This window comes from Harpia harpyja, chromosome 18 (assembly GCF_026419915.1).
Source record: "Harpia harpyja isolate bHarHar1 chromosome 18, bHarHar1 primary haplotype, whole genome shotgun sequence".
Taxonomy (NCBI): Eukaryota; Metazoa; Chordata; class Aves; order Accipitriformes; family Accipitridae; genus Harpia; species Harpia harpyja.
In genome coordinates, this window is record NC_068957.1 from 8457255 (window position 1) to 8484175 (window position 26921).

Here is a 26921-nt window from a genome sequence, read left to right on the forward strand (position 1 = left end):
ACCACAGACTCTGCCTTCACTGTGTATAAAGATCCAGGGAAAAAAAAGTGACAGGGCAGAATTTAGGAGGTTTGAGTTACAGACTTCATGGTTTGGCACTCACCTAGGGAAAATTGAGATTATTAGACTCCTGTGCAACTAAAATTACATTTAATGTGTGGTTAATGTGAATGCTGTCAACAAAGGCAAGGCAAGAGGCTTAGGGTAAATCTGAGTCTTCACTGCTAATAGGTTTAGGGCAATTAGTCTATTGACTTCGGTAAATCACATCTGTCAGAGAAAAAAAACAAGGTCATTTTCAACATGGCACTGAACTGATAGATTATGGCTCAAATTACTGAGCACAAGGGGATGCCACTGTATCTCTTTAGGAAGGAGTAGGTTTAACTCTGAGAAGTTGTCTGAATTTATAAAATTTCTTATGACCCTTACATCTTTAAGTCCTTGCTAAATTCTTGCTCTCAAGATACAAGTCCCTGTTTTACGTCTTGTATCTTGGTTAAAAGATTCTTAACCCAAGGCTTTGGGGGGGGGGGGGGAGGTGTAAACCAGTGAGAGTTTTCTGTGAGATTGACTTTTTTTTAAATACTATCCACCTTAATGTTACTTGCTTTTTTTTATCATGACTCTTTTTTTAACAATAAGAAGGGCAAATAAAAACGTTTCTTTTCATTGTGACAAATTAGAAGAGATTAAACTTCCCTGTAAATTCTTTGTTGGACAACTCATGAACAATATTGATTCACTCAATAAGCAAAATACAGGTTGTATTTACTGAACTATGTTTTACTTTCCTACTCTCCCTGAGTGTTATCTCTAAATGTAAGTAAATAATAAATGGGAATTATTTACTGGAGTTAGCTTGGAGAAAATGTTACTCTGTGGCTGTTGTTTTTCTTTTTGAATCTTTTTCATAGATACAGTTCGTAAAACTCACTGTTGCCCTTACTCAGCATAGCACTTAAATACATGCTTAAATTTAATCAGCAGGGAACCCTCTCCCTATTCAGCAAAATGTTTGAGCATTTGCTGAGTTTTAAGCACATCAGTCAGTTGGATTCTCATCTGAGTACAAGCTGATCTTGGAGGCTGTGTCCCTGTTGGTCCCTTTGTGCAGGAGAAGTGGGAACTTGTGTCACCTTATCACGAGACGTGGCAAGTCCTGTCCCCTGTGGATGAGGGGCCACCTGCATAACTGAGGCCAAGTGAGGTGACAGTTGTGGTTACATTCATTATCAGAGATGACTGACATCTGTGTCTTCATCCTCCTGACCAGGACCAAGCACTGCATTTGTTTTATTTTAGGAAGCCTAGGAAAGCTGGAGAAATAAGAAGATTGCAGCAGTTACTGCCTCTTGTGTCTGGCCCCTTTCCTCAGCCCTCCCATCCCGTTCTCCTGCACTGTGTCAGGAGCATGGCAGCAGATAGAGGAAAGGACTTAGCTAACATCAAAATACGTGCATCAGGGTGATATTCTGGACCTTGTTAACCACACTAACATTTCTAGACCTACATGCCTGCTGCAGGGGACTGTGGAGATATTAGCAAGCTGTTCAGGGAGAATTAGGTTTTTCATTAACATCTTTGTACAAAACTGATGTCACAGTCCATTTGGATCTTTCAAATTTACAGGACAACATACTTTCTGATTTGAACTTTATTTCATGAGCTAATTAAGAAATATAATAAACAAACATGACAAATGGGCTCAATCCCCTTTCGCCCAGACTAGTCCATCACGTGAATTCACTTATTCACCATTCAAGTTATAAGGTTTCAGAACTTATAACCCATAACTCTTAATATCATGCATCTATGAGCAAAAGAAACTAATTAGTTACCTAGCCAACAGTGAGAGTGCTCATCCTTCCTCCTTCTCCAAGTTGCAGGTGTCCCCTGTATCACACTGGGAAGCGTGAAAGCCTCAGCAGTTCAGCTGCTGTTGGATCAGCTTCAAAAGCTTTTTGGGTAAACTGATGTTTTATACCCTCCGGCTTGGAGGTTTGGTCTATACAATTTCCATAAGTTAGTGGATTCTGAAGAAACTGCCAGACAAAAGACACTGCCTGCTGGAGACAGCAACTTGCAGGTGATAATGGTGCATAATGGCCCTTTAGCTCTGTCTGGCCACCTGTCCTGCCTATGTGGTGTTCTTGCTTTGACCTAATGATGCTGCTCCCAGCATACATGAGGCCTTAGCATGAGCTGGGTTAGCCAAAATCTAAGCAGGAGTTGAGTGAACAGTCACAAACTGAGTATGAAAATACACCAGTTGACTACTTAGATTCAATCATACATTTATTTCAAAGAATCTTACCTTGTTTATAGGGCAGGACATCCATAGCATGAAGCATAAGTTCATATTTGCTTTGTCCTTTCTAAGTGAAGAATTATCCGTTCTATAGTCATTGTCTTAAGAAGTTCTGTCATTTGTTTAAAAATCAACACAGAACTTGGAAGAGATTTAGTGTAATTTCTTCAGACTGTTGCAGCCTGCAGCTGGTTTCCTTAGCAACCTTGAATGTACCCTCTGCATGCTAAATGGGAACTTGCTAAGACACAGGACTGGATACCCATTACATACTCATGTGAGTAAGGTTCAGAATTTGGCCTCATTGGTGGTCACAGTTCTTGGTTAGGTTGGTCCTTCCAGCCACTTTCTTCACAAGAAGCCAAAAAAGCCTCTATAGAAAGATGTTGGATTTCATCCTCTCTCCCCTGAGAGAAAAGATCAGGATGTCCTTGCTCAGGAAACTGAAATGTAAGACACGAATGTCCATAGAAAATTTTATGCAGGGGCAAGTTGGAGAGTTGGAAAGTCCTGAAGCTGGCAAGCCGCAGTAATGTGTGAGATAGGACCCTACCTTCCCCTTGAGCCAGCAGACTGCTGGAAGGGAGGCAGAAGCATCTCTTCATGGTCCATCTCTTTGGAGTTCAAACAGTTGGCTGTTTCCCCTTCTTACCGTGGGACAGTGATCTAAGGAAGCAAGTGTCCCTCTGAATAATTTTTCCCTTCCTGCTCTTCTCTTGGAGTAAGACGCCTGTGTGTTGCCACCTATTTTGGCCATGCTAAAAAGTGATATCAGAATAGAGAGAAATGATTGCTGTGACAGCGTGGGGCCATGCCCTGGCCATAGCGAGGCTATTTGTTCCATCTCCCTCCCTCTTTAGTTCACCTTAGTCTGGATGTCACTTCTGTGTTACCGTTGGGCTACCCCAGCCCTTGGAACCCTACCACCAAGGGGATGTTTTTAAGTATCTACCGGGCATTTCTCTTAAATAATATTTCTGTACCTCAAAATGTACAGAAATGAGATTTTCAGAAGGACCTCAGCATTAAGCACAAGTTAAAAGTTGGCACAAGGCAGCTGTCAAGCTGCTTCTGGAAATCCCACTAAGCATCTGTCTTCATTGTAGGTGAATAACTGAAAAGCTAAAATCCTTGACTTTCAGTTACACCTGAGCTCTCAATGACTAAGACTTCAAATTCTGACCCCAAGGCAGTTCTGAAAATGGGATAAAGGATTTTATAGGATTTAGGTGAGGGTTACTTTGCCAGCAGGGGGGCAGCGGTGGGATTGGGATGTTTTTCTGGGTGTGTGGTTTTGAAAGAAATTTGCTCTAGGAGATTTTGCCTTGATTGATTCATTTTTGGAACATCCAATAAATTTTTATCAGCAACATTTCAGCCTTGTGTGTATTTCAGTTTTGTTTTTCTCTTCTTGTGAGAGCTACAGTCAACAGCCAAGCCTACAAGCAGCACTTGCAGTGGGTCATGATTGTGTTGTTTAAATTAGAAATGGTTGGGGCTGTATGGAATGACAGCAAATGTACTGACTTGTGTTCTTGGCAATAAACTGTCTAGAGGCTTAGTTGCTTTGTTTCATGTTTGGGGTTTTGCTGCTTGCTGTTAGTGTTATTTTTATTCTATTTATATATGCCATTTGTTCACTTCAGTGAGACAGAGAAGCACAAATATCTCATGGTCGTGTGTTTTGTGATGTCTCAGGGCATAAGAAATAAGAGCAGAGCAGCAAAGAAAGTTAGAATTAAGATCATAAACTACAGAGGACAAAATAAGACCTAAAGATCTTTTGCATTTTTCTTGTCAAAGTTTTTACTGGGCTCTTTCTTATTGCCAAAGACTTGCCTTAGTCAAAAAGTTCTTATATGAGTGAAGAGCCAACTTAATGTATGTCACGTACCACCGCCATTTATTTTTCCTACGTATTGATACAGCTACCAGAATATTATTTTAATGGCTAGTATACGCTGTTCATAACATGGGGCCTTACTTAGGGGAAGAGCACCTCCTTTAGTCTGTTTCTTTGTAGAAACTTAGAGAATAAAACAATCTAGTAAAATATATATACTTATATAATGTGTGAGTTTTTAAATGCTCTTAAACTGATTTGAAATGTCTGGAGGCTAGTTAGGTTTGATTTCACTATAAATTTATCTTGTTAAAGCAATTATTATCATTACCCAAAGCAGGTTTCTTAATTTTATTTAAAATGCTTTCACTTCATTAATTCCTGGCTGATCTTTAATTATGCAAATGTTTGGAAGGATCATATCCAGTCATGAATCTACTGGCTGCTGGATAGAGTTCTGAAACATTGTAGGATTTTCTGTAATTTTTGTTGTTGTTGTTAGAGAAAATAATTTATTTTGAGTATGTTTTATTTTCACTGGATCCAATAATGCTTAAACTAGTCACTGAACTCCATGAGACTTTTACCTAAATAAACATTGTTTAGCACACAGCTAGGCTTGTATTCTGTAGAATAACCAAGTAAAAAAGGAGGAAAAAGAAGCCCAGGTAGAGTAATTAGCACTGACTTTATAAATCTTGTTGTACTGAACAAAACATGGAACCTTTGATAAAGTAATGCTGGGAAATGGCCAGGGCAAAAAAAAAAGGAGGGAGGTAATAATGTACCTGAGGTTTTTGTGGGTTTTTGTAGCTTTGTCTAAATTCAGTAGTGGATAAATCTGTGAAGAAGTGCAGCGCTGCCTTAGCAGATGATAGGAACAGATGCTGAAGACCCTGATGTTGTGAAGTGATACTGCAGTCTCTTGATCTGTGCTGAGAGGGGACTGGGAAATAGATATCAGCTGTGCTGGGTGACATGAGCAAAACCCAAGCCTATCCTCAGCTGTCTCTGCCAAATGCCTCCTGACTTCTTTAGGAGGTTATCCCGTTGCAGATGAGCCCTAGGCAGAGGTCTAGGGCTCAGCAGCTCAGCCGCAGGGTTTGGCTCTCAGATGGCAAGAGTGGCCTCGAGTGGGCACCATTTGCTACCATTGCCATCCTCGCATCCCCAGCAGCAGCTCAGCCCAACACTCAGCATCAGCCAGCTGAGCCAAACCCATGGTTTGGCTTGGGCTGCACCACCTCAGTGTGCTCCTGGGTTCTGCCTGTTATTGCTGAGCGTAGAACAGCTAAGAGGATGTCCTTGCAAGGGACTTAGAGAAAATTGACATTCTCTGCAAACTAGATAGAAGCTACCACACACAGAGATTGTTTTTCATGAGTCAAGGTCTGTGTTGCCCCTGGCATTTGTTTTGTAGATAAATTGCAGGCATAAGCTCCGTCTCCCATATCTTCTTATCCAGGATGTCCTTCTGAAGGAAAAGGAAATGTGTTCTTTACTTCATGGTTGTATACAATCCAGCCTGCCTTGCCAGGGGAATTTAAATCACTCTGCTGCTCTTTGGCCAGTTTCTAGCACTTGTAAAGCACATTAGAACAATAATGTTCTTGTCAGTGACATGGTGATTTGCCTTGCAAACCACACAGCCTGGAAAGTCAGATTCGATTCTGCAGACAGCCCGTAGAATACACTTATTGAGATGAGATAAGTAACCTGCCTTTCTTGTCCTCTGTCTCAGCAAACTGAAGATACAAAGCCCGTGAAATGCCTGCATAACATCTGCATGTGTCAAGGGTAGGAAAGCTGCTCATGTGCAAACACTTCTCTCTGTCAGTCTTACAGGGAAAGAGACACAGGCACCATTATCAGAGAGGAGCTACATGGTGCATATGCATTGATAAGAGAGACTTGGAGTGATGAGATGATTTTTTGGTGGCAGCAGTGCATTTGTCTTCCCTTCTATGTGTATACAGCATCCAGCCCTGAAAGAGATAAAAGCAATGATATTACAGTCAATGGTATTAACACTCAGGTGGTTCTGGAGATGTAAATCCAGCTAGCAATGTCTGCAGGATTGACTTTTGATGTTGCTTGGTACAAAAGGAGGTCTTCCTTTGGCACTTTCAGTCAGTTCTACCACTAGCTTGGAAGGATCATCTGGTTTAGTTCAGGCTTGTTGAGAGTGGTGTTGTATCTGGCACAAAAATGTGAAAGAATTGGAAAAACCACTAATGTTTCAAGCCATAGGAGAAAAAAAAAAAAAAGCACCCACCCAAGGATTCACAGATGACTTTGGCTGTTTGATGGGGTTACTCTGGGATGATTTGCTCCAGGAGTGAAAGCCTGATTTGCTGGAACAGCAGCACCAGCAGAATGTGGACATCAGAGAATATGAACTCTGTGTTGCACCCTTGAATGGGTGCTCACAAATAAGCCACAAAGTATACCTACTTGTGCAAAACAAGTGAAAAAGAACAAATCATCAATTCGCATTTTGAAAAAAATCCCTGAAAAAATGCCTTGGCATAAGCCAGAACTTATGATCTGTAAACAGCTTTTGTCTTCCATGCTGGTCAGTCATCTAGCCTTGGCATTTAAGTTTTTAAAAGACTGAACAACTTTTAGGTATTTTAAGCTTCATTTACTTGATGCTTGGAGCATGTCTCATTCAAGAGAGACTGTGCTGCAGGATTTGTCATTCTCTTTCAAAGCATGTTGGACCTGCAGTAAGCACATTCAGAATCATGCCTGACTAAATTCTTTTGAAGACCCTTTTTCTATCCTTAGCCAGTACTCCTACCGCCATTGGGCAGCTATTTTGCTTGAATATTTGCATTTCTGTGGAATTCTCATTTTCAGAAAAAAATTGCTAAAATGTGTGGTAGGGTTCACGTAGATTTATTGTGGAAATGGTCAGGTGGAAAGTGTACAGTAAGATTTAGCAATAAAAGTCGTTCCTATTGCCAGCAGTTGTGTCTTATCACCTAGGAGTTTGCAAGAAGCCTGCCTGATTGACAGAGTAGGGAAAAAAGCTAAAGCAGAGACTTCTGCTGGAACCTGAGGCTTTACTGTAACAAGGTGACCCTAGCCTAGCAAAGCAGTAGACTCAGTGATGTCTACAAGCAGGCTTTTCTACTTTCTTCCCTTGTTTCTTAAAACATTCTCTTAAGTGTTGATTCATTAGAAACCTCACTAATCATTTTCTCTGTTTCTTAGCAAATTATTCATTACAATTGCAGCTGAAATGTCTATTACAATTGCAACTGAAATGTCTATCTGATTTAAACAGAAAACATTTACAAATGGAAAACTTTTAGGATACCATTCATTCTAGGAACTTTGATGTTGTTAATTAAATGATGCAAGGGGAATTTTTCTTAATAAGAAGTCAGTAGTGGAACTACTTAGTGTTATGCAGAATAGCAGTAATGGTATGCAGAAGTTTGGGCCTTACACAAGATGAGTTGTTGGAGTTACAAACTGCCTGTTAGTTCCTTCTGCCTGGAACTGTGACTCAGTGTGGTACCACATGGCTCGAAGCCAGTCCCAAAATCAGGACCTGCAAAGGGCACCTTCCATGCTTAGTGCCTGTTGCTCCCCATATTCAAGGGTACATTTAGGTACCAGGGAATTCAGCTGTGGTTTTAGGATCTCAGTACTTGGGGGGAAATGCAGTGAGACGTGCTATGTTCTTTTCTGGAGGGGAATTGGTTGGAGTTCCCTAAAAACCAGCAGTGACCTGTTGTGGCCAGCTGTGTCTTAACATAGCAGGAGAGGGGAAACCTCCCTTCCTTTCCTTATGGAGGCTTATGCGAGGAGGTAAAGTATTTCTGCAAGGAAGAGCCAATGTTACCTTTTCTGACTTTGTCCTGCTTCCAGAGTCACGAAGGAGTGATGAGAGTTATAAACCAGTAGGTGCTTCAGAGAGCCACAGAAGAGCGAGGTGTCCTTAATCAGCTTGAGGAGTAGAACAGTATGTGAGAGTTTAGGTTTGGATGGGACCTTGAGGGGCCATCAAACCCCAAGCTCTTTCCACCCCATGACAGATCAGCTCAACCCCGATGTGCTTCATTCTGCTGCTGAGATAAAAATTAGTTGTTCCACAGGAAACAGTTGCTTATACCTCCCTCTGATCAGTGACGGGTTTGCAGATGAGATGGACCGTGGGTTTTTTCAGGTGTGGCCAGTCCCAGACTTTGAGCTGAAAATACTAATTCACTCTGAAGTTTGCCATTGACAGTATTAGTTTATTCTGCTGGTTTTCCCTGGTGGCAAAGCTGGGAAATAGATCTGCCTGGGCATGTTCAGAGTGTGCAGGCTGCTGCAGAAAGGCTACTGATGTTTTCTATTGGGTTTGTTTATTACAGAAGCTGTGTACCAACAGCTTTTTTTTAGGTTTTCCTATTTGTATAGAAACTTCTTATTTCTTCAGACCAGACATATTACCTCAGGATATTTACTCTGCATGTATAGAAATCTTAGACTCACCTTGGAATATTTTCATTTCTTCAGGGTTTGTTTTTTAAGTAAAAATCTGCTGGTTTGAGGAAAAGCACACCCTGTAATATATTTTGCCTGTACCACTTAATGCCCAGCATGGTGTGCCAAGGAAAGGGCATATACTGTCAGTGCTGATAGGCCGCGTCTAGCCCTTTTCTTTTTCACATTGCTAGAATTGTCTTTTTCCATTAAAATCAAACATGGACTGAGCAGCCACATGCTAGGAATCACTAAGTGGTATTTAAATAGATGTGTATCCTGACTCTGAGGCAAGCAGCACAAAAGACCTCACACCACGCAGGCATTCACCATGTTAGGAAAACGTGAGATGGATATAGCCAGAGGCTCCAGTTCTCCCCTCCACCCGCGGAGGGCACACAGCTCCTCGCAGGACTGGGTGAACCAGTTAGGAGCAGAAGGAAACAGACTGCTCTGCTATTCTCTTGTAGTGGAATTAAACGTCTGCCTAGAATTGTTTCTGACTCTTCATTAGTTAATGAAGTTTGGAACTTTCTTATGATGGTGGTCAATGCTGTGGGATGTACAGGTAACTGTGAATATCCACCCCTTCTTATATTTTGGCCGTTTGAGCTAGTTGTACATAATCTGTCAGCATCAGCACATGTTCAGTGGCCAGCTGTGGTACCAGAGTTCATAGTGAATATGGAGATAATGAAAGATTCTGTATAACATTTTCAGGATAAACATTTTCCATTTTTGTCTTTTGCTATTTGAGAAACAGAGACTGAAATGCAGTCTTTAAAGATTTTCTTGCTGTATCCTAATGTTTCAAAAGGACTTGTAATTTTGGATCTTGACTTGGAAACAATTTAAAGGCGGCTGATTTTCAGTGGCTGGGAGTGCTGCACTTCCTGACTAATCAGACTCTTTTGACATATCTTAAATTGGGCACTGAAATAATGGATAGACAAGTGCAATAGTTGACTTAGGGCAGCTCTGTGGGGGTTTAGGCACAGATGCTTTAACACACAGCTCTGATACTTTCTGAGTATGCACACAGCGAGTTATCACCGCTGAGCAGACAGGAGGTAACTGATTAAGGCACAGTAAGTCAATCATGTGAAACCATTAGCCCATGCTCAACCAGGTGATGTGCTCCAAATTACTAGCCCTTTTTGAAAAGCATAGGCCTGTTCTATTTCAGTGTCAAGAGAGTCTCCTGCTGGCACTGAGAACAGCTGGTATAATAAAGCATTTCTTCCAAATATAATAAAATGCATTATTTGGACTTTCCATGCTTGATCCAAGTCCTGGAAGATTCAGCAGGAGTCTCCATTGACATTAAATGAGGTCTGTCCTCCCATGTAAGTTGGTGACTGTACAGCTGCTTTGTAACCTGGACCCCCTATGCTGGGTAAAATAGGCAAAGAGAAGTGGGTGCAGCAGCTGTATTTGCATACTAAGGGAAGGGGCATGGTTCTCCTGAATTTCCTGGCTTGTTTAGGGGGACTTTTTGTTCTTTTTTTTTGTCTTCTGCAGGCAGACGACCATCTGTCCTGGCAGTGTAAGCACAGTCCTGGACTAGCTAGTACAGCTAAAGCGGTAGCCAAACAAAAACCCATCTAAATGCTGAATTCTTGGAGAGAAGAGAAATCTGATTAGTTTCCAAGTTTTATTTTCTTTCTTTTGGAAGTATTTTTGCAGAGCTGAAAAAGGATAGTTCTTTACTTTATTGCTTGAATAATGCTTTGAAGTTTGGTCCTTTGCCAAAAGCCTGTTGACAGTAACATGAGTATTGTTGGTGCTCGCTGGCATCATGTATTACTTTGGGATCTTTAAAAGCTCTCTGAACAACTTACCAAGACTTCATTAACATTTGATTTCTATCTAAGTGAGGAAGAAATTATTACTGTGTCTTTTTTATGGGTAGATAGGCAGCAGTAAGCAAGTTTAGTGATTTACCTGCCTCTTAGGGCACACTCCCCAGTCCTGGTAGAGATGCCAGGAGTCTGACAAAGAAGTCGTCTCTTTCTTTTTAACAACCAATCTGACATCACCTTATGTTGACACCATTTCCATACCTTCTTATTGTTCATGTAGTATCTTTCCGAGAAAAATGAAATGATGGGTAACCTCAGAGTTTCATTTCACAGCTATTTCCTGTAGATGCAAATCAACGTCACCCTTTTTCCTATGGTTTATAGTTATTCCTTCTTTTTCTTTTTTTTTTCCCCTCCAATTTTAAATGGGGAGGTTTATCTGAGGTGTTGAGATTTCTCACAATTATTGTCTCACTAGCAGCCATGACAAAGTGTCTAACCCTCTCTTTTCTTTTTGTCCTCAGGAAACCCGCTGACTGTGGCCTGCAAAGCTTTCTTTGGATTCAGTGGAGAATCAGGCCCCATGATCTACTGGATGAAAGGGGAAAAATTCATAGAAGAATTAGAAGGTCACATTAGAGAAGGCGAAGTCAGGTACTTTTTGGAATATTTACTGTTAAAAACATGGTATGTCCCAAAGGCCTGTTGGGTCTTTTAAACAGGTTTTTAATTAGAAGTGGAAATAGTTTTCTGTCTAAAAAGTGATGAATGACTTGCAACAAGGACAGTGGGAGTTGCTCCTTCTCCTTTCTAGTGAATAAACTCTAAAGACATAGTAGCTATCTATGTGCCTAAAAATCTGTTATCAAATTCCCCTGATGGTAGCTGAAGCATCTCTTCAGTGTTCTGGGGGTTGATTTTAGCCCTGCATGGAAATGATGCTGTCCACTGCAGCTGCCTCTTGTGGCAGTCCTTGGCAAGTTGACATTCATTTCAGCACCAGTGTTAATCTTGAAGATGAATGGTCTCCTGTCAAAGTCACCATACTTTTTCTCTCCTACTGAATGTGTTGCCTGCCTGTGATATAGTTCTCAGTCTGCCTTAACCAGGGCTTTCAAAGAGCATCATTTGTTCCTCCGTGCTTAACACTTAAGGGAGAGAAGGAAGTCACTGCGTGAGGACGTCCAATATCCAACTTGTGCTTGGCTTGTTCCAGATGCTGGTTATCATTTGCTGTACCAACTGTAATGAAAACAAATACATGTATCCCCAGGAACTTTCATGGAATTTCCATCTAACAGCATCTTCTTGTCTTTCTTGTTTAATAATTACCTGGTTAATAGCTCTGAGCAAAGACTAAGCTATGGTTATACTATGGACAAGGTGGTCCCAGCTCCTATAGGCACGATGAATATAGATTATAAAGAAAGCCAAGGTCTTTGCACCTTCCACTGCACATTTTTATGGTCTCATTTCTGAGTTGTTTGTTTCTTGTAAAAGTGATTTTGGAGGGCAGGCAGAGAGAGAGATTCCTTTGCTTTATTACTTGATCAATAATTTGAAGTTCAGCCATTTAGCCACTAGTTATTAAGATATACTAAAATAACTGACCTAACATTGCACCTTAATTGCATACAGATGAAATTTATCATATATTGCCAGAATGACTTTAAGTGTACAATCCTCTTTTGGGCTTCTGACCACAAAATACAATTATTGGAAACTTCTGCCGTTGCAAGTAATCAGCATTTAACGACATTGTGTCCTCTCCAGTGTATATATATGAACAGAGTGATTTTGGTCATGTTCCTCCTCTGCATCAGAAGGACAATTTGAGGTTTGTATTTAAAGAGCTTTCCAGCTCTAGCACAGTTCAAAACTTTTCCTTTATGTGCATTTGTTAGTAAAATTGAGTTTGAAAAAGCTGTATTTGTACTTCATTGTGCCATCTCATTACACATTCATGTTTCAAATTAATTTTGTGACAACTGCCTTTTCTCACTCTGTTAAAATGCTTTGACTCAGTTTACAGACCCATCACAATTCAGTGAATCTTCTCTTCAACAAAGCTACTTATCACATACCTAATCTCCTGTGCATCGCAGCCAGCTTTAAAAACATAGCATTTACCAAAACCTACTGCGTCATTACCAGCAGTGCCACAGTCCATCCCTTTTTTCATTTAGAAGTAGCTATGGCAACTGCAGTAGTAACTTTTTGCAAATGATTTTTTCACAGTAACAGCTCTTGTTTATGTGTCCCATTACAGGTATGCTGCTTCACAGAAACTAAGCAGCACTAACTGTTCTGCCAGTGCCCTGAGCCAGCCCACATCCTCCACCCAGTCGTATTTATTGATGTATTTCAAAAAATGTCATGTATGTTTCAAATTTTATGAGCCATGGTGAACTTGCTGGTTAGATGCTTTTCCCATCCGTTTGCTTCTACATGGTATTATCAGCACGTTTCTGTTAATGTTGAGAAACTACAAGTAATTGGGAATTGTTACAACCAGACCAAGACACTCCATGGGTTGTTCCTTTGGCAAATATCTAACATTTTAACTCTGCATCCCCTACCTTAAATTAGTTCACAAATTTAGTGGCACTCTGAATTTTTGGTGCTGTCCTTACCCTGAACTGTACCTATCCATTGTGTTGCTGGTTTTGTTGTATATGATGAGAGTTCAGGTTTGCAGATCAATGCAGTGTGGGAGTACAAAACATCCATCCCTAGTTTGCATCCTCTAGCATGCATAGTTGCTAGTCAATTAGTGTGCTGTTATGAAAGCACTGAAATAAGGATGCACATGACTTGAGCATTTCTGTTAAAATCAAACCTGTGGAACTGGTTTTTTGGTAAGCAGACTTCACCATGAGTAATATATGTGTAGCTCTGGGCTTCTTGTTATTTATTAGACCTTGTTACAGAGCATCATAATAAAAAGTAACTAAGCAGCATTGCAGGACTCGGAGGCAATGACCCCATCTCTAATGTGCCTCCTTGCCTTCCCTTGAATTAAGATCCCCAAATGTTAGATATGCATAGGGGGAAAAGGAGAAGGAGACTTTGCTTGCCGGGTGGATTTTTCACAGTGGTAATAAAAATGTCACATAAATTGAACCAGGGCTATTAAAGAAGGAATCAGAGTCTTTAAGCCTGCCTGCAGAGTTGTCAGTTGTACCTAATTATCAAAGGAGCCCACAGCAAATTTCAACACCATCTCTCTGCCATGGCAAAGAAGTATTTTCAGGCATAAATATTCCTCTTCCAGCCACCTATGAGTTGCTTGTTTTTCTTCTTCAGGCAACACTGCAGAACAGTTTGCAGGTGCCTCATAATGCTTGACTTGTAGAGCACGTTTGTTCTTTTTTTTCCTCTGTTCTCCATTTTAAGTGGAAATAGTTTAACTCATTCTAGAGGCATGAAAAGACGTGAATGGAGACATTTTGAATGGCAGCCTTATTTCTTCCTGCCGATTATTTTAACATTGTGCCTTTTCACCCACAGAACTCAACTGACAGTTGCAAAACTCTCAGAAAAGATGAGGATGTTGCATTCTGTCAGGAGGGGATGCTGAGAGAGGGGGGCAGAATTACCATCACTGCCTGGCTAATGTGCTGGGTACTTTGCAGAGAAGTATGGAAATGACAGCCCTTTCCTGAAAAGCTTATACTATTCAAGCAGACAATTTCTGGGCAGGGAATGAGAAACATGATGCAGGGAAGTGAGAGGGAAGATCGCTGTGCCATGTTGTTAGTTGAACTACTTTTCTTTGGAAAGGTACTTATGTACACACAGATCGGTCCTTTCATCTACAGACTAGAGTTCCTATCCCTGTTCACAGTCCAGTTCCTCAACTATATAAAGAATAAAAGTTTCATTTTTGATAAGTCCCAACTCGCATGCAGGTTAGTAGAGGTTTGGAATTAATGCCTTGGTCTTGCAAAGAGACCCTGGTGAAGCTTTCTTATGGCCTTTACATCTGTGATCATACAAAGCCTGAAAATTTTAGGAAAATATGGTTTCAAAGGAAAAGTACTTTAACTTCAGATTCAGCTTAGTGCATAAATGCATTGGAAAAATATGAAAAAATATTTGAAAAATCAGAAACATTGGATATTTTTCAAAGAAAACATTTGTATCCTGAAATGACACTTTTGTTTTTAATTCGTATTTTCTTAACTGAAAGATAATCAGTAGACAAAATGTTTTGTTTCAGATCAAATAAAATGCTTCAGCTTGAATAAAAAGAAAGCACTGGGTATTTTTTTTACTTCACCCACCTCTTCTCTCTCTCCCTCCATCCTGTTTGTTGTGAGTTGTCAAGCACCATTGATTTATCTGTGTATTAAATGATGTAATTACTCTTACAGTTTGTTCATCAAACCAGAAAAAAGAGCTATTATTTTCTCAACTTGTGGGAGCTGGCATGTGTTGGCAGTGTTGCTGGCAAAGTTTCCCCCAACTGAGATAGGGAAAGAGCTTCATCTTCTGGGTGTGCGGCAAATACTGTTGCAGCTTTAAGGTCTTACTTGTTGATACTGTATTCCTTTTCTAACCCCAAAATACTGTGCTCAGTGTTCTATGAACCAGCTACAAAATGCTATCAATTAAAGGCTGCACACATATTAAAAAAATGTAGGTGACCAACTGTGTATTTCTGTGGCAGTAATGAATCATTAGCTGTAGAGTACTAGTTAAAAGAAAAAAAAAGAAAAAAAAAAAAAAGGAATGAAAGGTTTAACACCACTAAGAGCTTTCTACACTTTGCTACCAGCATAATGCTTAAGTATCTGTCAGCATTTTCATGATATATCCCATTCTAAAGTATTCTCTTCCTAAAGATTGCAATTAGCATGAAAATAAGTGGAAAAAAATTCTCAGTCCAAATGCATATTCTTTTTTATGAAAGCTCCTTTTTAGCTGATCATGTATTATTTAAATTTAGGTTAAGGGTCAATTATTTTATTTTAAATAGATTGAGAATATTAGTTTATCTTAATTGTAATCTGTCTTCATTTTTTTTCTGCATAAAATATGCTGATTATAGTAAACACAAGACAATCTGAACATTCACAGAGCTCACCAGATTAGTGTCCCAGACATCTTCTCTGTTAATGATTTTATTTGTTCCTTGCAAATGATTTGTAGACCAAAATTTGTGGAACATATTGTTTACCAACAGAGAAGACAGACTTTCCCGAGTTTAAAGTATTTTGATGTATATACATATGGTATATTAATAGGTAAATGAGAATTGATTTCTCTGACACCCAATGATTTAGATTGATTTGAGTCTGCACTTGGACTCAGGGCCAGAATAAAAAAAAAATTCAAAAATACACAATAAATGAGAGTGAATTTGCAAAAAAGATGCAATCCAAGTTCCAAATGCAACACAAATGCCAGTTCTTAAACTAATGTTTTTCCACTTGCTTTTTTGTAAGTTGCACAGCCATAGTGAAAGAGGCTGAAATGTTGTGGATGCTCTGGTACGTCTTTTGAGATCCTTCAAATCACACAAGCCTTTGAAGGCTATGTGCTGTATGAAATCTTACTGTAAATATGTGGGTTATAGCAGTCAGGCTTGCATTTTTGATTGTCTAGTGGAATGCTCTCATACTTCACTTCTGATTTGTTTTCAGATTTGGAGTTCCATACTTGTTATATGAACTTACGTACATAAGAAAATGTGTGTGTGCATTGGAAACCCCAAAACACCTTTGGTTCGCAATAGAGAAGTTTGGGATTTGTTATTGTTACTGAAAAAATTTAAGCTTTCCAGAAGCAGTTTCCATCCAGTGCAAACAGTGCTCTCAGTTACTTTGTGCCCAATTGCCTCCCTCAGTCTCTGGAGAAAATACTTCTTTTCTGGTGAACGTGGATCTTATTTATACCTTTACTGCTTAGTGCTGTACTCTATCTTTTTGGAGAAAAGACTCACTGAAGTACTAAGTGCAATGGTGAGTTCACAGGCAACTGCAAGGGCATCACGCATTTTATGTTTACGCCCTTACACATTATGCAGCGGTACACTAACAGGATCAAATGAATCTGGTAGATTTTACTTGACGTTACATTTCCTTGTTCAAAGGACCAGTAACTTTTTCTTGAGCAACTGATAAGAAGCCTTTTGAGAGAATAGGGCATTATATTTTTAGACTTAATGTCAGCGTCAGAAAACACTTGCATTTACTTTGCATTCTTTTTAATATTCACATTAGAACAATGACATGAAAGGACTGTACCTCTGGCCTGAAAGTCTGCAAGAACTTTCTGTTCCCTTTGTGGGGATTTTGCATGTCTCCTCTGTCCTCTCAAAGGAGCAGAGAGCTCTTGTTCTTGACACTGTTCTCTTTTAAAGTCAGGATCTAGCCCCCAAAAATAGAGGAAAATTCCACAGAGTAGCACAGCTCCTTTTGTAGGTTTTCCAGACCGCATTAAAATGTATCACAATATCCAGCCTTTAAAATATTGCCTTATAATTTGCTCAGCAATGGCTTAGTAGCACATATTTACTTCTCTGGAAAGTGAGCATTTATTGCTTCTTTTAAAAGAAACATTTTTTAGCATTTAATTCCGGTGGAACTGAGGTAAACAAGCCACATGCAACCCTTGCACTCATAGCCACTCTTCCTGCACTTGATTCAGCTCCTCGCTACAGGCATGGAGGAAGAAAAAGGCTTTGTTTGTCATGAAAGATGCCTCTGTGAAGTCTCTTTCAGGCAACTCAAGTCTCCTTCTAAGTCCTTCTCCAGGAGTGAAGGAGGCCAGGCACACTGTGTATCTTGTGCTGAGAAATCATGGTTCTTTTGGGAATCTTTCACCCGTATTAATTCAGTTAAGCGAAGACTGTATCCTTCCTTTCAGACTCCTCAGAGAACATCTTGGAGAAAAAGAAGTTGAATTGACATTGATCTTTGATGCTGTAGAGGAGGCAGACCTGGCTAACTATACGTGTCATGTGGAAAACAGAAACGGACGGAAGCATGCCAGTGTTCTTCTGCGCAAGAAAGGTAATTCTTCTTATTTAATTATCTGTACTCTCACCTGCCTCAGCAGCAACAGGTCAGCCAGTAGCGAAGGTCCTGCTGACCTCTCTGAGCCAGGCTGGATTCCTGTGTGCCTACTTGGAGCTTCAGTATGTTTGTGTTACAGCTTCAGTTTACCATTTGTGAAAAAAATTCATGAATTGTTCTTCAGTCTCTAATGAATCAGCCTTGCAGGTGATGCACTTCCCTGGAATACAGTCACCCATAAAGCACCAATATAATCAGTGGAAGTATTTTGGTCTAAGCAACCTGTGAATTTGACCCAGAGTTGCCTGACTAGACCAGAGGTAATTGTGTGATGAAATTAAAATGTGCATTTCTTAGAATAAGTACCTCAGCAGTGAGGTCAGATGTTCTCATATTTCTCCACTTCCTGGCTTTGCTGTTTAAATTGAAAGCTTTAAACAGTTGCCATGCATTTTAATTTCCAACTGCATTGGGAGTGAAAACATTGCAATGGGAGCTACAAATCAAGGGAGAATTACCCTATCATGGTTGCTTTTCTTGGTACTGTACCTGGAATTGGGAATACCACTACCGACAAGTTATGTGTAGCAGAAGGGAAACCATTTGGGTTTGATGTTCCAAATGAAAAGGTGCTACTATGTTCTGCTGTTTGTAGAAGTCATTATCATAAGGAGTGTAACAGTATCTCATTAGAGTTCTTACGTTCGATCACCTCTCCTATTCCTAAGTAGGTGACATTTAAATTTGATGGTGATGTCTCTAAGATACAGTGTATTAGGTAGTACAAAAGCTGTAAGACAGTAACTGCTGGGAAAGCAAAGGAAGGTTACACACTCAAGATAAAGACCTAATGTGAAACCACAGAGCCACAGCACAGAGATTGACTAAAGAGTTAATACATTGTCCGGACCTCTGTCATTATTCTTGGCTGTAAATTGATTTACTAAAAGAGGAGAAGAAGAAATGTTTTCATGAGGCACACCTGCAAGTGCTGTTCCAGTCCTTCATGTGCTTTCAGACCACTAAGGCCAAGGACATGCTTCTCAGCAGATTGTGGATTGCAGTGTTAGTGTCAGTTAAAAAAGCCAATGCTCTCCATCATCACAGTTGCAGCAATATCCCACAAAAGTGTCACCATATGGAGAAGGTTTAAATATACTATTAGTACCTGAGCATGCTGCAGATTGACCTTTGAGCCTAGGGTAGACATCACCATAGGACAAATGAACCAAGAGCCAGGTGGAAGAACAGGAAGACCAGCCAAGGCCTCTCTAGATGGGGCACCGCAGTTCCGCAAAACATTCATGGTCATCGGTTCACCTAAAGGCGTGCAGGATGCTAAGTGCTGTGTTTCATGGCTATAATCTGTATAAAATGAAAGGTGAGGGAGGGGTGGTATTGGGACAAAAAAGGGCAACTAGGGAGAGGAAACTTTTGGGTCAATGTCCTCTTTTTTTTGCTATTCTTCCATGTGACCCACAGGTTATATGTGTGAAAGTACAGTATGCAGTCCTGTCAAAATCAGTTGAATCAAGTCCTACTTACATAGTTTCTTCTATATGTGAGAGTTTTGTCTCCTCCAAGAAAGAAGGGCATAATGTAGGTTATATTTTATGCTAAGTGATAAGGATAAAACAGAATACGGAAGGTGCAAACCACTCTGAGAAACAAGGGCCTGCAGCTGTGGTGTGGAACACGCATGAATATATATTCAATGTCTAAACTGACAAGTTGTCACAACTTTAATTAAGGAATCTGGTCATCATGATGAAGGATTAGCCACTTTAGTGCAAAAAGCGTTCTACCTTTCCATCCACTGAACCTCATAAATATACAATTGATAGTAAGTATATCTATGTTGACACTGTTAAATGTTCAGCTGTGTTGCATATATTAGAATAACAAGCTAGGTTTATTTATAACAAGAAAATGCAGATATTTCAGAGCTCTGCTGAAATTATGGAAGAAGCACTGCTGAATACAGAATTTGGAGGTGGAAAGGATCACTTCTCAGCTACTATTTCATTTCTCTCTGCACTGTGGCTGTAGAAAGCTTATATTCCCCTCAGGCATTCTCAATAGTTGATTTTCAAGCTATTAAAGTGTCATTTAAAATAACCACAGTATTTTCACTGTGTCCTTTGACTGCCTGTCCCATTGTCCTGTTTGTTATTTATTAAGTTCTTACAAATACTTGACCAAACTTTTCCTTTCTGCAACTGATATAATTACTTCCTATCCTAGCTTTCTCGAGCTTGGATTTGACTGTAGATTATTCATGAGCCAGGAAATACTACTGTATTTACTGACCTGTGACAAGACTTAGGGCAAGACTGGTAGAAAGCTGTTGACCAGCAACCTTTGTGCGTGTCAGAGAAGGGATCATGGATTCCTATTGCAATGTGCTGCAGCTTTCCAGATGCTGAGCCACTTGGAAAAGGCAAAGAGGAAGCACAGATCCCTCAGCCAGAGAAATCCCCCTCCCTCCAAAGTCTTACTTGCTAAGGGCTGCGTTATCCCTGTTTGGCAAGAGGTGTTTGTAGCTCCGTTTTGTCTCCCGGTTGTCACAGTGCTGTAGGTTATGTCTGCCCTCTGTTCAAAGGTGTGATTGCAGCACATCAGGTGTACACAAGCTAGCATAAGTCATGAGTCCTGGTAAACTAGGAAGTCTTGGTTAAAAAAACAGGAATAAACCCCAAATCCAAGTTATAGCTGTAGTATAAGAGTTTTTAGAGTTAGTTTTTGGTTTTACATCAGGTGGTTATTTTTAAGCACATACTTGGCTTCAAGGAAGAAAAAGGAACTGTTCAAATATTTAAGGTAAAATATGTTGAAGTCTTTTGCTGTATTAGTGGTATGGTCCTCACAAATGCTTTTGGAGAACACAGTAGTGCTGTCTGTACAGCACCAGTGTACTGATAGCCCCAGAGCATGCATCATCATTTAGTGGTTTGGTTTTTTTTTTTTTGATTGAAAAAGAACCAAATCCAGTTTCAAACACCCAAAGCTACCAATGCAAAGACAGAATCAGGCATGCTACTGAGACCTGAATACCACTGTCTGCTATCACATTCTTCTTTACTAACTTAATTCAAGACCACATGGTTTATTTGCTTTCAAGTAGTTAAAAAATAAGTTCTGGACAATCCTGGGTTTGCTTTTCTTTTTTTTCTCCACGCTCTCCTAGCATGTTTGGTGCTCAGATTACACGGAAACACAATATACACCCGCTTGTCCCTTAGTTGTGGATATAGTTCAGGATTCCCTTCAAATGAATTTGAAAACAGTCCAGTATTTTAGTGATTGAAATCGACTTAGTTTATAATATAACTCTCCTGGAACATGAATAACTTGTTAGGAACTGCAGAATAAAATCAAGCCATGCCTTTAGTGGAAATAAGCAGTGAATTTAGATAAAAGTAAATATTATAATGATATTTGCTCACCATTTATTTCAAGGAGGCTGCCTTTATTCAAGACATGCAGGCAAGTAACTTTTGGGGGAGTTTTGATACTGATACAGTACTAAATGATGAGGAACCTTCTAGAATACATTTCTCTCTCATTTATTGGGTGTTTATGAGACTTATAGTATTTTAAAGACCATAATCCTCTGTGATACATTGTGGCTAAGTCCTTCTACATTATTTTACATTAGAAACTATCAGAATATTATTATTTACTAATTTTCAGTCACTATTATAGCACAAAGCCCAGATTAATCTCCTTTCCTAACGTTGGTTGTGCTGCCTTCCCTACTGACCGCAGTGAGGACCAGTTGAGGAGTAAGGCGTTAATCAGAGGCAGAGACTAAGAGCTGGAGTAGGCAAGAAAACTGAACATTCTGGGGTTTTCTCCATTGCGTCCACCTTGGAATGGAAATAAGGAGCCCAAAAGCCTTGGCTTTCTGCCTCCTTATGTCTGGACTCTAGGAGAGTTTGTGGGGCAGCAGGACAAATACAGGACATGCAAAAGCAGATTGATTCTGCTTTTTGAGCTGGATTTTGTGGTTTTGCTTGATACCCTGCCATTCCCCCAGCAAGCGAACACAAGTCTGTGCTCCTGTGTGGGCTGCAGGTGATCAAGGCTCAGCATTTTCTCTCCTTCCAAGCTGGCAACTTTGCCATCATCTCACTTCCCTAGCAAAAAAGATTCAGTACAACAAAAAAAAGTATTTTTCCCTGAAAAGTGATTTTAACCAACTCTGTTCTCCATTTGACCAGATTTATCCCCAGAGCATATGCTAACTTTATCATGCAGTGTAATAAAAGTCCCATGAATTCCCTGTGTTCTCAGAGAGATTAAATAGCTATAATAGACTTTTTCCATCTATTAGTCCATGACTTCTTACCAGACATCAGAGATACTGTAAACTGGGAATAGCTTGACATCTGATGTTAATTATTGAAATACAAGGCATGGCAAGGCAAAAATAACCCCCAAAGATACACAACTAGTTTGCTTTTTATCTTGAAAATGACACAAATGACATACCAGTAATTTTTTCTGACCTAAGTTTTAGAAGTGTAAAGATCACAAAAGCTTTGTCTTGCCTTTATTACAGTTTTTACATCTTCACGTTGTATTTATTACAGCAGCAAATTTCTTCATGACGTCTTATCCAAACTAATATAGGCTGTTGGAGGTAGCTATTGTCAAATTGTCATCTTTGGTCTTTTATGGCTAAGTAAAATGCCCAGTGGTGTTATGAGCAACATTGTGTTCAGAGGACATTTCAGGCTAAAGAGCAATACTGTTAGTGTCTTACATCAGGTAGAGCACTGGACTGGTATTCAAGGTTTTTTATTCCATTCTGGCATTGGTTTGCTGAATGACCTTGAACATGTTGCTTCACTTTTCTATGCCTCTGTTTCCCCAGCTGTAAAAGATGGATAATTGCGTTTGGATGAATTTATGAAGTTCTTTGAGGCAGACTGCTTGTGATGTTTCCTAACAAAAGCATCCCAGTAGGAAATTTTAACTAGCACTAGTTCCCATTAAAGTATAATGTGTACTAAACAAACATGTGAGAACTCCGTTAGTAGCCGTCACAACTCAAACAAAGTGGCTCTTAGCAGCCTGATGTGTGCTCCTGGCTTCTCACATTATCTTGGGCATTCTGGATGCTCAATTCATTCTCCAGTGATTCAGCTGAAGTCCTGGCTTGGCAGCTCACATCAGCTCATCCACTGGCTTCTCAAGTATAAAACCAAAGTTTAATAATTTTGGGGGGACTAGAGCCTCCCAAATGGAGTACAATATGTCTAGTATATCTATTCTCACATGCTGCATACAGCATTTGATGTACTCTGCCAAGACAGAAGTTTCAAACTCCACAAGCTCATTAAAAGTTGATTAATCCTCTGTGTAAAATCACTACATAATTCCCTTGTAGAAGAATTATGATTATAGCCTCAAATGCATTCTGGATGGTGATTTCAGATGGGCAGTAGATGGAGTAAATGGGTAAATTTAAGTAATAGGTAATGAACAAAAAACTTAGGCATCCTTAATGTTACAGTGGTTGTAACTGGAAGATGCACAATTTTATGTGGAATTGTACTGTGGATTAGAGCAAATAAAGCTCGGAAAGATCATAACCTTTTTGTCTTTCCTTGCTAATTTTAGATTTGATCTACAAAATAGAGCTTGCTGGAGGACTGGGAGCCATCCTTCTTCTGCTTATTTTGCTCGTGACCATCTATAAGTGCTACAACATAGAGTTAATGCTGTTCTACAGACAGAACTTTGGAGGAGACGAAGCAGCTGATGGTAAGCAGTTGCTCGTGAAACTCAATACGTGCAATGGAAATATTTCAGACACCCAAAGTGATGAAGCTTCTAGACTGAAATGGACCCCAAAAGATACCTGCTGCCAGTTTATGGTCAAACTACTAAGCACCCAACAGTGTAAAGCCCTAAGAGTTTCTCCCAAAGCCCCCTGAAATCAATGAGTCTTTTCACTGAAATGTCACTGGGCCGTGCCATAAGCAAATGGGAGTCAGAAGAATTGTTCGTGAGTCTGTTACAGAGGCTTGAATGTCATTTGTTAGCTGATTCCTCAGGAGAACTCTTCACGTTCATGTGTCCCAGTGCCACATATGCCCAGGATCACTTCTCCTGAGATCCATACTGTATGTGGGCAGCCCTTTCACCAGGTATTTTTCATTAAACATTCCCATTGAATTGTCTTCAGGCTGCCAACTAACTCCAGTAACTAGTGAGAGGTGATTGTTATTGAGGCTAACTAGTTACCTCAGTTAATTGGGAGACTGTAAACAACTTAGTGGAAATGTACAGCTTGCCTGGAGAGTATGTTTAGGAACAAACTGGGCTGTTTTTCAGTGTTCTTCCCCCTCCTTCCCTCTCACTAGCATATATTCTGTTTGGTGCCTAAAGCTAAACGTGTATTTTTAAATTGAAACTTTAATTCTCCTGAATATAGAACATTCCTGCTCCTATGAAGCTGGAATAAGCCCTGGTAAACTAAATCCAAGTGCTTTAAATCCTATTATTATATTCTTAAGACTTCTATTATAGCATAATTAATATGTTATTAATATGCATATAACTAGTATCTGCTAAAGATCTGAAGTGCAGTATTCAAGTACAGCTGCCCAGGGAAGTGGTTGAGTCACCATCCCTGCAGGTATTCAAAAAGTGCGTAGACAAGGTACTCCAGAACATGTTTTAGTAGGCATGGATGATGGGTGGACTCAATGATCTTGAAGGTCTTTTCCAACCCAAATGATTCTATGATTCTATTTTTCATAGCCCACTGCAACACTTATGAGTCATGTAGGCAGTCTGGAATGGTATAGCTAGAAAAAATAATCTATTTGAAAAAAGAGCAGGGAACACATTTCCCCTATTGTGCCAAAACAATGTGCAGTTGCACAGACATGTTACTTTCTGCAGTTAGCATTACTGTTATCAAAATAATAAATGTTTCTGTTTAACACTGGGTAGATGCGAAGTGAAAATGTTTCACTACAGTGAAATCCATGGGAGTTTTGGGGAACGAGTGGTATGACATCCAGGGGATTTTAGAATGTGGAATGATAAATAGCAGGAATAGAGATCAGGAAACTTCCTCTTTCTCAATCTTCATGAGTGAGTGGGAAAACCTAAAATGATGCTTTTTTTATACTATATAATACTGCACAATATTTATACTGATACCTAGGAGAAAGCGAAGGGTGAGATTATGTGGTTTTGGAAGTAATTTACCTCTAACACCTTGGGATTATACCAACATAATATCCCTGGTTCACACCAACAAAAAGTGACCCAAAGTGGTATCTTCCTCCAGATTGCTTTGATTTATTTATCTTATGTTTTCAGTGTGAAGCTGCTGCATTTTTAGTCATGTAACTTCCTTGGTTCAATCGCTTTTTAATTTATGAAACAGTATTATTTTCTAGTTGTTTAGAGGAAGCCCCATGAGTACATAGGAGGGGTTGTGTGCATGTTAATTCTGAAAACAACCTTTTATTTTTCCAGTGCATGATTTTAGAACTATTGCAGCTTTGTGTTTCATTCTGATCATGGTGGGTTGACCCTGACTAGATGCCAGGTGCCCACCAAAGCTGCTCTATCACTCCCCTCCTCAGTTGGACAGGGGAGAGAAAATATAATGAAAGGCTTGTGGGTCGAGATAAGGACAGGGCGTGATCATTCACCAATCATGGGCAAAACAGACTCTACTTGGGGAAAATTAATTTAATTTATTACCAATCAAATCACAGTAGGATAATAAGAAATAAAACTGAATCTTAAAACACCTTCCCCCCACCCCTCCCTTCTTCCCAGGCTCAACTCCACTCCCGATTTCTCTACCTCCTCCCCCCCAGCGGTGCAGGGGGATGGGGAATGGGGGTTGGGGTCAGCTCGCCACACGTTGTCTCTGCCGCTCCTTCCTCCTCAGGGGCAGGACTCCTCACTCTTCCCCTGCTCCAGCATGGGGTCCCTCCCACGGCAGACAGTCCTCCACAAACTTCTCCAGTGTGAGTCCTTCCCATAGGCTACAGTTCTTCATGAACAGCAGCAGCGTGGGTCCCTTCCACGGGCTGCAGTCCTTCAGGAACAGACTGCTCCAGCGTGGGTTCCCCACGGGGTCACAAGTCCTGCCAGCAAACCTGCTCCAGCGTGGGCTCCTCTGTCCACGGGGCCACAGGTCCTGCCAGGAGCCTGCTCTAGCGAGGGCTTCCCACGGGGTCCCAGCCTCCTTTGGGTGCATTCACCTGCTCTGGTGTGGGGTCCTCCCCTGGCTGCAGGTGGATATCTGCTCCACCGTGGACCTCCCTGGGCTGCAGGGGGACAGCCTGCCTCACCATGGTCTTCCCCACGGGCTGCAGGGGAATCTCTGCTCCGGCACCTGGAGCACCTCCTCCCCTCCTTCTGCACTGACCTGGGGGTCTGCAGGGCTGTTTCTCTCACATCTTCTCACTCCTCTCTCCACTGCTGTTCCAATGCTGGGGGGTTTTCGCCCCTTCTTAAATATGTTATCCCAGAGGCACTACCACCGTCGCTGATGGGCTCAGGCTTGGCCAACGGCGGGTCCATCTTGGAGCCGGCTGGCATCAGCTCTATCGGACGCAGGGGAGGCTTCTGGCATTTCTCACAGGAGCCACCCCTGCAGCCACCCCGCTACCGAAACCTTGCCACGCAAAACCAATACACCGATCCTGCAGAATGAAGGATGGAGGCAGAATGTTACTGAAGTCAAAGCATATACAGGGATGTTTCTTTCTACTCATGTAGGCTATAGTGGGGACATACAGAGCTCCCATGAGCAGTCAGCTGTATAGATGCAATTGCAGGGTCCTTTTCCATTTAGACATGTATTTCTTTAAAAGAGAAGATTTGGAACTCAACAGATTTGCTTTATTCCTATTTCTAAAAATATCCTATGTAAGCAATGTTGGACGCATTCACTTCCTGAGTTGTGTGTAGCATTGTTGTTAGAGAAAATGATACTGAGGATTAAGGGAAGCCATTTAGAAAACAGCTCCAAGCAGTGCTGCATCCAAGGCACACAAAGCAAGCGGTAGGCAAGCATGAATAGGTCCTTCTGCTATGTCCTGTGTATGTGAAGCTTGTGAAGAGGGAGTCGAGACCGTAGAGATGTGACACAAGCGTATGGACTCACAGGAGCCCGGGGCAACTGGTTCTGTCCACATCTTGCTTACCTGTATCGTGAATAGAGGTGACTGGAGAGGGCAGTTGTACCCACACAGCTGGAAGGGGCAGGAAGCTCAGGGACCGCTTGCACACAGTCCGTGCGCAGCTTCCACGCTGCTTTATAACCAGGTGTGTCAGTGCTCTGGGGTTTGCTTTGCTGCCTTTGCAGAGCTCTCAAATGTTTGCAGGGATGTTTGCCTCCTGGATCAATTGGTGGCTGCCTCCTCTTAAAAGGTTTTGGCAGGCTTCGTTAGGGACAGGGTAGCAGGTTTTGGACA

At 40.8% G+C, this 26921-nt stretch overlaps 1 protein-coding gene across 3 annotated transcripts in view; it reads left to right on the forward strand.

Moving 5' to 3' along the window:
* Window positions 1-26921, forward strand: part of IL1RAPL2 (interleukin 1 receptor accessory protein like 2) — a 402879-nt gene that overhangs the window by 361559 nt on the left and 14399 nt on the right. For all 3 annotated transcript variants that reach the window (XM_052813838.1, XM_052813840.1, XM_052813839.1), the window contains 3 exons: window positions 10963-11092; window positions 17312-17457; window positions 23089-23232. In XM_052813838.1, coding sequence (XP_052669798.1) covers window positions 10963-11092; window positions 17312-17457; window positions 23089-23232 — 420 coding nt within the window. The remainder of the gene's footprint in view (window positions 1-10962; window positions 11093-17311; window positions 17458-23088; window positions 23233-26921) is intronic.